We start from the raw sequence: 15,765 nt of genomic DNA, 5'->3' as shown, positions 1-15,765 counted from the left end.
GCTAATGCAGGGGACACGGGTTCGAGCCCTGGTCTGGGAAGATCCCACATGCCGCGGAGCAACTAGGCCCGTGAGCCACAACTACTGAGCCTGCGCGTCTGGAGCCTGTGCTCCGCAACAAGAGAGGCCGCGATAGTGAGAGGCCCGTGCACCGCAATGAAGAGTGGCCCCCACTTGCCGCAACTAGAGAAAGCCCTCACACAGAAACAAAGACCCAACACAGCCATAAATTAATTAATTAATTAAAAAAAAAAAAAAGAAAGTGAATGCAATGCCCCAATCTTTCCATAATTATTTCATCATCCAGGCTATAGTTTAGGTGATATTTCATTACAACAACAAAAAAAAACATATGGTGGAAATAGAATGCCCAATAAAAACTGCTTTTTAAACGTTTCAAGGAAGAAAAAAGAGATCTTTATGATCAGGACTGGGCTACATAAAAACATGAGTAAAAAAAGATTCATAATTGTTTACTGGAAAACCTCTGCACTAATTCATTTCCAATTAACAAGCTAATTGGGAACATCTTTTGTACCCTGTGACTAAATGATAGCATATACGTGAGGACTAAGTAGGTGAAACAACTTCAGGTTAAATATTTATACAGATGACTCTTTCCTATTCAAACTTCCCAGCATCAAAAACACACTCAACCTTCAAGGCCTAGATCAAACTTTACCTCTGCCAAGAAGGCTTTCCTGATTTACCTCCTTTGTAACAGAAAGTAACCTCTCCCATCTCTGAAGCCATTTATACTCCTGCTATGACACATATTTTAACTTTATGGTAGTTACATCTATAATTAACCTGTCTGATCTTCCCGACTAGATTCTAATTTATCTGTGGGCAGGGACCACATCTGACTCATGTACCTATCCACCTATTTAATCGAATACAATGCCTTGACATGGTACATAATTATTCCCTAAATTTTTATTGAAATAACACAAAATTTTATAGATTCATTCACCTTCTTTAAACTGTTCTTTCAATGAAAATGAAATAGTATAAAGCAATTTAGAAATGCTCCAATTTTTAAATCAGTTTCACATGTACTCATGATTAATTATAAATTTCACTGAAAAAGTTAAAATTCAAAAATCAACATCCGCTTCACAAGAAACATTACAGTAATATGCTTCTTATGGGAGAAAAACTTCCAGAATATCCTTAAAACTATGAAACTAAGCCAACAGTAATTGATTCTGGTACTGTTTTCTGTTGCCTTTCAAGGAAAAAACGAAAAAAACAAAAAATCAACCAAACAATAACTTACCTCCTGAATCGAAAGCTGCCTAGAGTCAACTTTGACTTCAATGAAAAAGTTCAAATTATTTCATCTCTGAAAAAATCACAAACTAATGTAAAATATCAAAACATCACTAATTTGAAACTCGAAGTGTAGGAAAAAGTAAACTCCTATCTACCTTTCAGTTGTGAAGAATGGGAATAATGTCATCTGATCTTTTTCAAGGTAAATTCTTGATTTGATTTATATGATTTAAGCTAAAAGGTATATTAGTTTGACCTAGATCAAGTTTGTCCTACTGAAAATTTTAATAAAATGCATATTGATGTTTTGCTTTTATGACATAAATTTTATGTTGTTGTAGTAACAGAAAAAGTCTCCATATTTGGCTATTTAAACCCAAGATTTAGAAAACAAAGTATTAGATGTGATATTAGAAGCTCCCTTCATTTGGATGCCCTCTTCATCACCGAAAGATAAAGAAAAGGCTCTCCACAAGGAGTCGGGCAACAATGGTGATGTAACATCCCATCCTGAACTAGAACTCATCTTTGTCCTTTACTTTATTCAAGAAATACTTTCGCAGCATAAATAGAAGCATGGCCCACGGGAGGCCAGCCACTCTAAATCTTATTTGTGATATTAATTTTACTAAAAGCATATTATGGCTGGAGGACATTATGCCAGTCACAAAAAGACAAATACCGTATAGTCAAATCCATAAAACGAAAAGTAAAATGGTGGTTGTCAGGGGCTGGGGTGAAAGAAAAATGGGGAGGTGTTATTTAATAGGTACAGAGTTTGTTTCCCAAGATAAAAAGGGTTCTGGAAATTGAGTGCACAGCAATGTGAATGTACTTAACACTACTGAACTGCACACTGAAAAACGGTTAAGATGGTAAATTTTATATGTATTTTACAACTTAAAAAACTGTTTTAATAAAATAAAAAGTATATCAAGGTCAAATGGTCCTAATGGTCCCTATGATTAACAAAGAGTCAAAAATATACAACGCCAAAGATATGATCCAGAAATACACTAAAGATATACATATATTCACTCTGAAGACGACTGTAGACCACAACTAGTATATTACTTTGCTTTCAGTATGAAAAGTCAGACAGGTTTCCTTTCCAGATTGTTTCAAAAAGAATGCTTCTGAGTCCATTTTATTTCCTTTGCTACATCGACCCCTTGTGTTTTCCTAATTTCTTCACATAACTACCATTTGTTCATCCAGCAGTCATTACCCATCACTGCATTCATCAGCATATTCATAGCACCTGATTGTGAGAGAATGTTAGTCCAGTCATAGAAAACAAAACAAACGAACAAAACAAAACGCGCCACGGGATACTAGCAGCCTCTAAAAACAAAAATATCCTCCAAATTTGTCACCCAAAGGCCTTCTAGTTTTGGGGGAGTGACAAAGACTTATCAATGAGGAGAAAAGGATGCAAAACTTATTTACCCGATGACATTTCCCAATGAAAAATGAAAACGGGAAAATTCTTGGGGACCCTGGATTTTCTGTTGCATTACCAAGCGGGGTAGAGAGGCACCAAAGGGACAAAGGCCTGAGAAAAGCAGAAATGATTTAGGGTTAGCAAGGGAATAAAATGCCAGGGACAAACACACGAGTTAAAGTATGCACAGCACAAAGAGGGCCTGGGTCTGCAAGTCACAGGGAGGAAACTTCTGCCAGTTGGTTTGTCACACAATTTATCAGACTGTTTTGCAAGGTTTTTCTAAATGAAGGCAGGGTAAGTGCTTTTTACACTCTACGATAATAGCACTTTCTGAATATGAGACTAGGTATGAGAATATGAGACGACTATAAACAGACCTAATATTAGGTTGACATCATATTCTATTTAAACAACTGGTGACTTAACATTTTTCACTCAGCCACTTCTTATTTTCAGCCTTAATGATATGTCACATAAGTTACTGTGGAACTAAAGGTAGAGAATGGCCAGAAGTCAGTCAGCAAATAATACAAATAATCGCCAACTCTGAAAAGAAAATGGAAACGTCTAAAACACATTTTCATAGTTCACATAAGCACAGCCCATCTGTATACTATAGCACGCTTTTCACAGTCAAAATTTCAATCATCAAATAACCTAAACTTAGATATTCACAAGCAAACAAACTGCCAAGTTGCTATAGAAACAGTTTTTCAAGGATGATGAAAAGAATGAGGTGTTCTGGATACTCTATTTCCATCAACAGAGGTTGCTACTTATAGTATAAAATGCTTTAAATATCGCAATACACCAAAATACGCTAAATATAATTCAATCTTTCCTTGCCGATTCTGGAGGCGATCCAGGAATATAAATATCAGGATCAATTTTCACTGTCTAGTAATAAATATATGTGTCAAAGAACTTCATGAGTGACAGATACTGAATGACAGAGTTTATTTCCATATATTAAAAGTAAATGAAGTCTCAATGCAATGTGGTATCCTAGATCAGATACTGCAACAGAAAAAGGATATTAGGAGAAACACTCCTTAAATCCAAATAAGTACATAGTTTAGTTAATAGTAACATATGGTCAGTTCTGAAATGTTTTCAAAATGCAAACTTGTTCCAATAAATTAATATATTATGGAACAACTTCAGCATAACAAATTTCACATTTGCTGATGCCCAATTCCATCCACAAGAAACATTAGGTGAACACAGAAAACTGCGCTCAGCTGAACCAAGCCACGTCAGCTCACGTGTGCATGCACACACGCTCCCCAAACATCCAGCAGCAGCCTCAGTTCCCAGAATGTGTCAGGAGCCACTCCAGTCCACATCTGGGGCTACAACTTTGCACTGGAATTCTAATCGCCCCCCTCCTCCACTTCCCAATAACACACAAACTGCAACTGCTCCAACACTCACTTCCATAAGCAGTCTTTTTCAGGTCTTTGTCAAGGTTAAGTGCCATATTTTAGTATTTACGTGTTTCTTAATCATTTAATATATGTAAAACTATAGTACGATTGTTACTACATTCCTAACTTTGTTCCACTAACCCTATTCTCCCCATAAGCCCTGTGGTTCTCACTGCAGTATTCTGCACAGTGCAGTGATTTTTAGGAATGCATATGTCACATTATATGCAGGACTATTCCAGCAGTAATTTCTTAGTTTTGACAAATGTGCTATGATTATGTAAGAAGGAAGAGGAAGCTAGGCGAGGGGTGTACAGGAGCTTTCTGTATTATCTCTGCAACTTTTCCATAACTATAAAAATATTCCAATAAGTTTAAAATAATAATTATATAACATATATATGGCCAAGGCCTTAGCATGGGATTCTGCATTAATAATAATTCCTAATGCTTAAGTAGCAATGACTTGGCGCCAAGCACCATTCCCAGTGTTTTATATACATTAACTTGGTCATTCTCACAATGCTATGAAGTAAGTGCTATAATCATCCCCATTTTACAGGTGAGAAGACTGAGGTGCAGTTAGAAAACGTGTCCAAGATCACAAATCTAGGCAACTTGGCTCTAGCTAGAGCCAGTGTCCTTATCCCTCTGCTATATTATTTCAACAGACAACTGTTTTGAATACAACCTTTTAAGCTAGCCTGCTTTCATCACTCTGGTAAGGTTTTCCAATAAAATAAAAGGCATAAATGAAAAATCTAAATAAACTTTCTAAAACATGCTATAAGCATTAAAAATACTAAAAGTCAAAAAATATATTTCTTTTTCTTTCACCAAAAAAACCCCTCTATTACCACAAATTGTCAAAGTTAACAAAGATGGTAAGAACTGTCACCTCTGTACTTTAAAACTAAAAGAGTCAAATAGAATATAAAATGTGAACGTTTTACAGCAATGACAAACTAAGGATAGGTAGCTAACAAAAAGATGTATCACCTATGACAGATAATATAATTTCAAAGTTTTATACAACTTGGTCACACTTCATCAATGTCAAATACGATTATTTAAGAGTGACAATATAAAACACTAAAATAACACAAACCAAAGTTTCCCAGCAATCATAATCATAAAATTTGGTTCAATTAAAATTAGTTAATCAAGCTTTCATTAAAAGCCAGGGCACACATATATATGGAATCTAAAAATGGTTCTGAAGAACCTAGGGGCAGGACAGGAATGAAGACACAGACGTACAGAATGGACTTGAGGACACGGGGAGGGGGAAGGGTAAGCTGGGACAAAGTGAGAGAATGGCATGGACATATATACACTACCAAATGTAAAATAGATAGCTAGTGGGAAGCAGCTGCATAGTACAGGGAGGTCAGCTCAGTGCTTTGTGATGACCTAGAGGGGTGGGATAGGGAGGGTGGGAGGGATACACAAGAGGGAGGAGATATGGGGATATATGTATATGTATAGCTGATTCACTTTGTTAACACACCATTGTAAAGCAATTATACTCAAATAAAGTTGTTAAAAAAAAAATTCCAAGGTAAACATTCTGCCAATGGCATCTCAAAACAGAGTAGGTGAAAGGTCAACTATCTGGCTGACCTAAGCTAGGAAGAAAATAAAGCAGGAAAGGAGGATTTAAAGTGAGGGTAAGAGAGAAAAGACAGTCTCTTCAATAAGTGGTACTGGGAAAACTGGACAGCTACATGTGAAACAATGAAATTAGAACACTCCCTAACACCATACACAAAAATAAACTCAAAATGGATTCGAGACCTAAATGTAAGACCTGAGAGTATAAAACTCTTAGAGGAAAACATAGGAAGAACACTCTTTGACATAAATCACAGAAAGATCTTTTTTGTTCCACCTCCTAGAGTAATGGAAATAAAAATAAACAAATGGGACCTAATGGAACTTAAAAGCTTTTGCAAAGCAAAGGAAAGTACAAACAAGACGAAATGACAACCCTCAGAATGGGAGAAAATATATGCAAACGAATCAACGGACAAAGGATTAATCTCCAAAATATATAAACAGCTCATGCAGCTCAATATTAAAAAAACAAACAACCCAATCCAAAAATGGGCAGAAGACCTAAATAGACATTTCTCCAAAGAAGACATACAGATGGCCAAGAAGCACATGAAAAGCTGCTCAACATCACTAATTATTAGAGAAATGCAAATCAAAACTGCAGTGAGGTATCACTTCACACCGGTTAGAATGGGCATCATCAGAAAATCTACAAACAACAAATGCTGGAGAGGGTGTGGAGAGAAGGGAACCCTCTTGCGCTGTTGGTGGGAATGTAAATTGATACAGCCACTATGGAAAACAGTATGGATGTTCCTCAAAAAACTAAAAATAGAACTACCATATGACTCAGCAATCCCATTACTGGGCATATACCCTGAGAAAACCATAATTCAAAAAGACACATGCACCCCAATGTTCACTGCAGCACTATTTACAACAGCCAGGTCATGGAAGCAACCTAAATGCCCATCGACAGACGAATGGATAAAGAAGATGTGGTACATATATACAATGGAATATTACTCAGCCATAAAAAGGAACGAAATTGGGTCATTTGTAGAGATGTGGATGGATCTAGAGACTGTCATACAGAGTGAAGTAAGTCAGAAAGAGAAAAACAATTATCGTATATTAATGCATATATGTGGAACCTGGAAAAATGGTACAGATGAACCGGTTTGCAGGGCAGAAATAGAGACACAGATGTAGAGAACAAATGTATGGACACCAAGGGTGGTGGGATGAATTGGGAGATTGGGACTGACATATATATACTGATATGTATAAAATGGATAATTTTATAATTATAATGGATAATTCAAAAATAAATAAATAAAAATAAAGTGAGGGTAAAATTCTAAATAGAATGGCCAAGGAAGATCAGATAAACTGAAGGAGACAAATAAATAACCATATAATATGTTAGGTATAAGTGCTAGAAGAAAAGAAGACTCAGATAAAGGCAAAGAGAGAGGAGGGGGCAGAAGCAGTGGAGAAGCGTGGCTGAGGAAGGCCTTTCTGAAGAGGGAGCCTCTGAGCAGAGACCAGGTCACATGAAGATCCAGGAGGACACACCCAGCGGGCGCACACTAACCCTGAAAAGCCCTAAAGGGGGCGGGGAGGGAAGGTCTGGCATGCTCGTGGGACTGCCAGTGCGGCAGAGTGGAGAGAGTAGGGCACTGTACCAAGTGTCCCAACAGCAAGCTGAAGGCAGCGGGGAGCTACGCGGTCATTCTGCGTTTGGGAGCCGTCCATTTAGAGCTTAGTGACTTGTTCCCAATCAATTCAACAGATAATTAAAAAGTCATTATTACTTGAAAAATACAAGTTGGCGGGCTGAAGAGAAGATAAAGCAGGATGAAATATAGGCTCTACCACTGAGCAATGTATACGCTCATAGAAAAACAAGGCATGCACACAGAAAGTTCTACAGCTGTCTGAGGCAGTAAACAAAGAAGTGGCAAGATCATTTCAGGAGCTGGCAAACATTGTAACTGAGGAGAAAAAGAGAGAAAGCAAAAAAGGCTGCAGATTTAGAGTCTTTTCAACTCATCTCTTCCTCAGTTTGAAAGCACGATGCTGCAAGCAGGAACTTCTGTTCCCGTGTAAACCATACCTGATGACTCCTGCTGAAGAGGAACTGTGTTCACTCATTCCAAGACCCCTACCATAGCGCCAGGCATGCAGAAGGGGCTCGGTCAAATGGTGAGGGGCGTTCACATTCCAACAATCAGACACTTTGTGTCCATCTGACCCAAAGCTTCCAAGTGATTTGAAAATGAATAGCAAGTACTCAAAAAATATATTTCCTAAAAAAGGGAAATAAGTCCTATGATTGTATCTTATGGATCTCCACGTCCATTAGAGTAAAACTTTGAATACGGTAAAAGAGTACAGGCTTCAACTATGGGCTAAAATAGCAATTCAATCTTTAAGGCGGTGGGAGCCTTGGTGAAACATTCCCTGGACACCTCCCTTGTTAATAGGTGAAAGCATATTCTGTTGCAATCCCTTCAGGACATCTTTTCATCTCTTTTGTAAATGGGCATAAAATGGACCTAATTTATCCAGTTAGCAAACAACTTTAGAGAACCACTACACAAACACCTGGGCCCTGAGGATCCAAAACTCAGGAAGAGATGGCCTCCATCTTGAAGAGTTAGTGAGTTTGAGGCTGGGTGTTTATTAAAGAAGAGAACAACGGGGAGAAAGGCAGTAATAAAAATGACTGACTATAATAGAAAATAAAAAGTGCTATACTGCGAGAATGAACAAAGAATTTTGAGAATATAGGGAAAGGAATAAATACTGAAGACCTCATAGAAGAGGCTATGCCTGAAACATAACTGTGGTTTTGCTTTGCAGTCACATAAAAGATATTACTATTAAAATCTATTGTTCTTTCTCAGTCTTTCTAACTATAGCAAAAATATAATCAATGTGAAAGATTTTCTTGAGAAACAAAGATTAACAAAAAAATAAATCTATATTTTCTCAATATATTTAAAATGATTATAACTTAAGGACTCACAAGAAATCAGTCGTTTCCAAGTTTGTCTAAGCAACACATCCCACAAGAAAGATTCGAAATAACATCTAAGTACCCTCTGCTGCAATGATATACCTAAAGTATTTACTGCCATTTAAATCAGTTATGGCAGCCACCATAAAGGAACCACAGATAGGGCTTTCAAAGATAACATATAGCACTGGGCACTGTAAAACTATTCTAAAAACCAGTTCTGAAATTTCAGGTTAAAATCAAACATTTGTCTAAGCAATCATCAGAAGACAACGCAAATAAATGAGTTCAAATCTAAGGAGAAATCACCTTTAGAAAAAACGTTAAGACAGTGGCCCTTTTCTCTATACTAACAATATACAGTAGAAAAGGTCATTTCCATTCAGATTAGATCTATTTTGCAAATAGGCAGAAAATAAATGAATTATATTCTGAAATATTTATAAATACATATTTATAGACTGCATTTACTTATCAGTATTCAGATCTAAAAGAAACTGCTTGAAAGTTACATCCCAAGCTTTTTCTTTTTGTTCACTTTTATCATAACAAAGAATTATATTTTAGTCCTAACAGTAATGCAAAATAGGGAGTTTATAACTTCTATTTTTAGAGCTTACTGACCTACAACTCTAAATAAAAACAGGTTCAAATCCTGGCTGCACTTACATAAAGTTTAATATGCTATTAAACCTCTGTAAATCTCAGCTTTCTATAATAACAGAGATAATATGAAAAGTGTTGGGAGACCGGATGTAAGTATGTGCCCAATGCATAGTAATGACTGTATAAATGCTGGTCATTATCGTCAACACCTAAGCCTACAACTATGCAGGGGAGGTGCAGAGGAGGAATGAGGGAGCCAAATGATCCCCAGTTCCCATCCCATAGCACTGTAAGTTGCCAGTAGCTAAAGTCTGTAACAATGATTTCAGTCAGAGCCGTCATAATCCCTTACAGTGTATTTTATAGTTTACAAGCAGATTTCATACAGATCAATTCACCTATTACTAAAAGTATGCAACATGAGGAAGCAAGACAGGGACTCTCAACTCTTTTTAAGATTGGGCAAACAAATTCAGAAAGGATGCGATTAATGACTGAGCCACATTTACTAGTGGGCTAGTTTACCGGATATAAAAGGTCTCACAAATGGACATATTCTTGCCTTCTCCCTCTATGTGGTCAGACAGAAGCAAGGTATGCTACTCCCAGGTGGCATTCAGGCCTGGGGCTGATGACCTGCCCATCTCTGGGCTACACATTGAGGCAAACACAGCTGAGTCTGGAACAAGAGGGAGGATAAGGGTGCCACCCCTCATGCAGTCTAAAACCCCTATATAACTTACAGTCAGCCCTCCGTACCCGTGGATCCTCTGTACACACAGCTCCACACCCTCAGATTCAGCCAACTGAGGATCATGTCGTCTTGTAGTACTTACTACTGAAAAAAGTCCATGTGTGAGTGGAACTGCACAGTCTGAACCTGTGTTGTTCAAGGGTCAACTGTATATTCTCTTTTCTTCATTCTCAGGAAGTGATGTTCTGGCCTTTGGAAGCCCACCAGATGGTACAACTGGGTCTTAATGGTTCCACTGGTCTTAAGAGTCTATGTCACATGTCACAACCCAATTATCAAAAAGCCTTCAACTGAGATAAGGAACATTAGTATAATAGCAAAGAGGTACTTTGATTTCCCATCTGTCTTTGTGCCTCTGGAGTTTCATAGGGAGAAAAGTAGGATCCCCAGGACATTCCTGGGTTCCCTGGACGTACAACCTAATATTGTCAGAACTACACTTCAATTTCTAAAAGATACAACTAATTCAAACAGACACTGTTGTCCTAAAAACTGTTCTTAACCATAAAACAGTACATATTGAGTACACAGCCATAAAGCTAGGAGACTTTCTTTTCTTTTTTTTTTTTTTTTTTAGTAGCAGAAGACTTCCCAAAAAAAAAAAAAAAAAAAAAGTAAAGTTCACATTCCGTACGTTACGTAGTAATCCTATTATGCTAGACACATTTTGGTTTGGCCTCAGGATCACTTAAAAATAAGTTAGAAATAATTTTATAATCAGAAAAAAAAGTTTAAATAGTTTACATTTTAAATTTTTTTAAATTTAAGGTGTTTAGCATGAAACAAAAATTGTTACTTAGAAAAAAGGTAAAATTCAGTGAACATAGTACATACCAAGCTTCAGGGAGCAAAACGGAATATTCATGTGGAGAAGTGGTCTCTGGGAAATTGGAGAGAATCACAAGGCGATGAGGAAGCAGGTCAGATCCATGGTAAGTGAACAGAATTTCTAGGGCTTGTACATTACTTTCCTGTACAGAAGGCAAGGGCAAGTTTCTAATGTGAACCTTAGAAATAAAGGAGTGATTTTGTATGACAACATTCAAAACCTTAAAATTAACTTTTTTATGCAGTTCTGATATGAAGTGCTTTGAAAGATTCCTGATTTTTCCAGCTCTGTATCACTTTTCTCAACCTAATGCTCTAAAAATTATTTTTAGAACTCAGAATGATAAATTAAAATTTTTTTAACATGATTCTATTTTCTCTACATTTATTAATATAGTACAACACAAAAAGGAAATGTAATGATATATGCATGCAATAACATTAACTGCATGGCTCAAAGACTTAGAAAGTGTTAATAACCATAACTGTTTTATTTACAAAAAAGAAATTACCCGAGCATAAGTTCTTGCTGAGAGAACAATATTCTGATTTCTGAACTTCTTAAAGAATTCAGCATCATATCTCTGTTCAGATGCAGGAGGCACTCCGAGGATTTCCTGAGGGGAAACAGTGATTTAATGGAAAGGCTTTTAAATATGGGTGACAAGAAAATATTAAAAACCATCACAACTCTGCCTACCTAAATAAATAAGCCCTGAATTAATTAAACTCTCAACTGTTAACTAAAGTACTACATCTGTATTCTTGTCTTTATTTGGAAAATGGCTATATTTATAAATGCTGTTAATTTAAAAAAAAATCCAGAAGTAAATGAAATAGGCAGTAAAATTACAGTAGGACAACCAAAATCCACCACCTGGTAAAAACAAATAAGCAACAGTTATACATGGCTCTGTACTATAGGCACCTGTCATATCTGTGTGAGAACTTTAGATTAACTTTACTGCTGCTGGAGTGATCTATGTAAACTGCAGATTGAACCATTCATTCTTTAATCAGATATTTATTAGGTGTCAATAATGTGCAAGGGGCACTGTGATAGGCAGTGGTGATACAATGAACAATCATACAGCTTCCCTGCTCTCCAAGTAGCTCAAAATCTAGTAGGGAAGACGAACAGGCAATAAGAACAGGTAAAGGGAAACACATAGGAAGGGTGCTAAAACTAGTCCTGGGAGGACAGGGAAGGCCTCCCAGAAGGGACGCCAAAGCTGAAACATAAAGAATAAACAGGAGTTAGCCATGGCAATGGCAAGTGTACATCTCCCCACTACAATGGATGACTTCAGGTTCATTTCTCTTGTGTCTGTGCTGAACCCCAGATACCTAGCATGCTGGCTTTCACATAATAAATAGCCGATAAGTATTTGTTAACTGCATTAACTTACTGAGACAGGAAAGAGGGAAGAAAGAGGGTGTTCAGAGGAGGTTCTTGCTTCCTATTTATTTAGACAAAATACTCACCTTCTCTAGGCCTCACATCCATAAAACTGAGAGGATAACAATACCTGCCTCAAAGGGCTGTCAAGAAATAATCTGAATTAAGTACCTAAGACACTGGCGGGCAAACAGTAAGTCCTCAACAAATGTGCTGGTATTTTTTAAGGTATTCTCTTAACTACTGGTTTCTTCAAATATTTCCTGAGCTCCTCAACAAGCCAGGTCTCGTCCTGAGCTCGGGTGATACTGCAGCAAACAAGACAAGACCCTTACCCTTATGGAGCTTCTATGCTTGCATCCCGCCCCCCCGCATAGTAGGCCCATAGCCCCCTAAGTCAGCCTCCCTTTTTTTAAGGACTAGTTGAAATATCACTTCCTACATAGAGTCTTCTTGGACATCCCCAGGAAAAATTTAATGTTTTGCTCCATTATGCTCCCTCATCAATTCTTCATATCTTCATTATCATCACTAACTGCCCATATAATGAGGACTCCACAAGGACTATTCCTTGTTCATTTCTCTACCACCAGCACTGGCATAATATTTGGCATACAGTAGGAACTCGTGTAAAATTTAAATAAATCTATTTTTATCTAATTTATCAAAGAATTAATAAAATAAGCCATCCCCTACGATTAAAATGCAATGCCTATCTCTACCACTATCTAGCTGGTTAGTCCTTGTATCAGAACATCTTCGTTTCTAAGTTTTAACGGCCAAGTTCATCAACTTCACCTACTTTTCAAAAGCTTAACTTAATTCCATTTTTGTGGGCTCAACAAATACTTTAAATTTCACTATTACCATGTAATAATAAATGCACTTACTACTGTCAAATAGGAAATAGTAATTCAATAACTAAAAAATAATAAAATAAAATTAACTGGAACGTGAAACTCTGAATATTTTATGGAACTTTTTTTTTAAGATCTCATCAGTGAAACTAAAGCTAAGTATAAAAAATAATAAACTATATCTGTACCAACATCAGTAATTCACAACATGCTTTTATATATTACATCAGTATCACAGAACTCGGACATAATAAAAGGATACGCTTTAATATAATATGACCATCCAACAGTCAAACTAGTTGTACTACAGATAAAACTATTAGGAATGTTTTGTAACTTATTTGTATGAAGTGATATACTAATTACCATGTTTACTAATAACCAGAGAAATAGTCCTCTTTTGTCACTAGTATTTTGTTTGAAAACATTCTATTGTATTAACAGCTGGAGAATCAAATGCTTTTATTTGTTTGCAGGCATCACAAGTACTAAGTACCTCCATTACTATGGGGACGGGCATCACGTTATCAAATGTGATGCTTACTGAGTCCCTGCTATGTGCCAACACCAAAAGCCACGGTGTGCCCACAGAAGGGAGGCTGAGACAGATGGAGGAAGTAAACTGCAAATGAAGTCAAATTTCAAAGGTAGGAAATTTATACTAAATCCTGGGTAACGTAAGCTATGAGGGTCATGTGAAAAAGCAATCTAAACTATGTCTATTTTATGAAATGCTTCTCATGCCTTTAACGATACCTAAATCTCATGGTACAGAGTGCTACTGAAATGCCCAACATGGGACATTTGTGTTTGTGGTCCTGAAGAAACAATTCTGAAGTATGCTTTAAGTTCAAGTGACTAACTCTGGCCTTAATTAGGATCAAAGTTTAACCAACTAAATTCAAACCACTAATAAATCATTAAAATTAAACAAGTCAGAAATATTCATATTAGGATTATTAAAACCCAGTGTATACTGAATTTGGTACTGTAGACAGCTATATGCCATAACCTAAAGTTTAAATGTAAAATAAAGCTAAATGAAAAGGATCATAAACCTAGGAAACATAGATGCTCTGAGATGGCTAACGCATTTCTACTCCCTAGACTAACAAAGCAACTTCTGGCCTTTCATGAATCTCTAAATTTTACCAAAACTGATGTATAAGAGAACCTGCTTCTGTACAAAATGAATTTTTCCCACATAAATAGTTCTAAAGACCAAGAATATCAGATATGAAGGCAGCCTCAGCATTTATAATGACAGATCAAATGAACATAATTGGTTTGATTAAAACTACTCCTTACCTCATATGTTGCGAGTCGATCTAAGTAGGTTAATAATTTCAGTCTACAACGGCAAAGTTCCTTTTGTTCCAGTGTTAACCTGTTTTGAACAACTGTATTAGGCCACTTATATTTACCTACAAGCACATTTCTCTAAGATTTAAAATAGAATAAAAATGATCAATATTCCATTAAGCCTCAAATTCATGGAACAGTACACAAAAGCACAAGGATAAAACAATACTAAATGCATTCGATTTAAGTTGCCGAAATAATGTACAGCAATTGTCACTAGTAAAGAACACACTTGGATTACTAGTTATTTTAAAGAAATTACCAAATGAACAGTAATAAATCATTTACTTTGAAAAGTTCACTAATTTAAGTAGTTCTTGTCTCTTCCTGAGCTCCTTCTCCTTTTTCTTCTCGGCAGGCTCTTCATCAGCTGGGGAAAGCTCCTCGTAGGAGATACCGTCAATGTCCATTTCACCAAGTAGTGTAAATCTGTGAGAAAAAAAGAAAACCCAAATCTGTGTATTTTTTTAAATTTCATATAGTGAAGAAGTACCTTCTCCTACTTTGATTTTATTACATTGGTTTCTGCAGAAACAGAAACAACCAATTATTTGAAAGAAAGCTTTTGCTATTTATTATAAGCAAACCGATTCTTTCATTTATATCCATAGGATGGGCAAAAAGTCATCAGTGATCATCACATGTAGAAACTCTGAATATCAAGAAAATGAAAACTGCTTAGGAAAACATGGGAGGTTATAGTCACCCAATGTGAAACAGCCTATGAAGAAAACGTTGCCCAGAGCTTACAATGTGAATCACTTCTATTTAAGGTCTTAAAATGGTAATGAATGTCAGTCTCATTTAAATTACTTATCAAATACACTATCACATTTATATCCCCCCGAAAGTTCCAAATGTTTGATGAACAGCAGCCCTTGTCAAACAACTTTATTACTGTTATTAACTGACATTTGTAGGGTGCTTAAAAGTTTATGAGGTGACTCCCTCTTGCGAGAGCACCGGAATCACAACAAACTGCTGAACAATCAATGACAGAAAGACACTGGAACTCACCAAAAAAGATACCCCACATCCAAAGACAAAGGAGAAGTCACAATGAGATGGTAGGAGAGGCACAATCACAAAAAAATCAAATCCCATGACCACTGGGTTGGTGACTCACAAACTGGAGAACAATTATACCACAGAAGTCCACCCACGGAAGTGAAGGTTCTGAGTCCCTCCCAGAGTCAGGCTTCCCACCCTGGGGGTCTGGCAACTGGAG

At 36.7% G+C, this 15,765-nt stretch overlaps 1 protein-coding gene across 1 annotated transcript in view; it reads right to left on the bottom strand.

Moving 5' to 3' along the window:
- Positions 1 to 15,765, bottom strand: part of NBAS (NBAS subunit of NRZ tethering complex) — a 345,265-nt gene that overhangs the window by 235,359 nt on the left and 94,141 nt on the right. Inside the window, exons 18-21 of the mRNA XM_007183498.2 lie at positions 14,826 to 14,966; positions 14,484 to 14,562; positions 11,432 to 11,536; positions 10,926 to 11,062 (exon numbers count right to left, since the gene is read on the bottom strand). Of these exons, the coding sequence (XP_007183560.2) occupies positions 10,926 to 11,062; positions 11,432 to 11,536; positions 14,484 to 14,562; positions 14,826 to 14,966 (462 nt within the window). The remainder of the gene's footprint in view (positions 1 to 10,925; positions 11,063 to 11,431; positions 11,537 to 14,483; positions 14,563 to 14,825; positions 14,967 to 15,765) is intronic.

This window comes from Balaenoptera acutorostrata, chromosome 12 (genome assembly GCF_949987535.1).
Source record: "Balaenoptera acutorostrata chromosome 12, mBalAcu1.1, whole genome shotgun sequence".
Classification (NCBI taxonomy): Eukaryota; Metazoa; Chordata; class Mammalia; order Artiodactyla; family Balaenopteridae; genus Balaenoptera; species Balaenoptera acutorostrata.
This window is presented reverse-complemented; position numbering and strand designations above follow the sequence as displayed.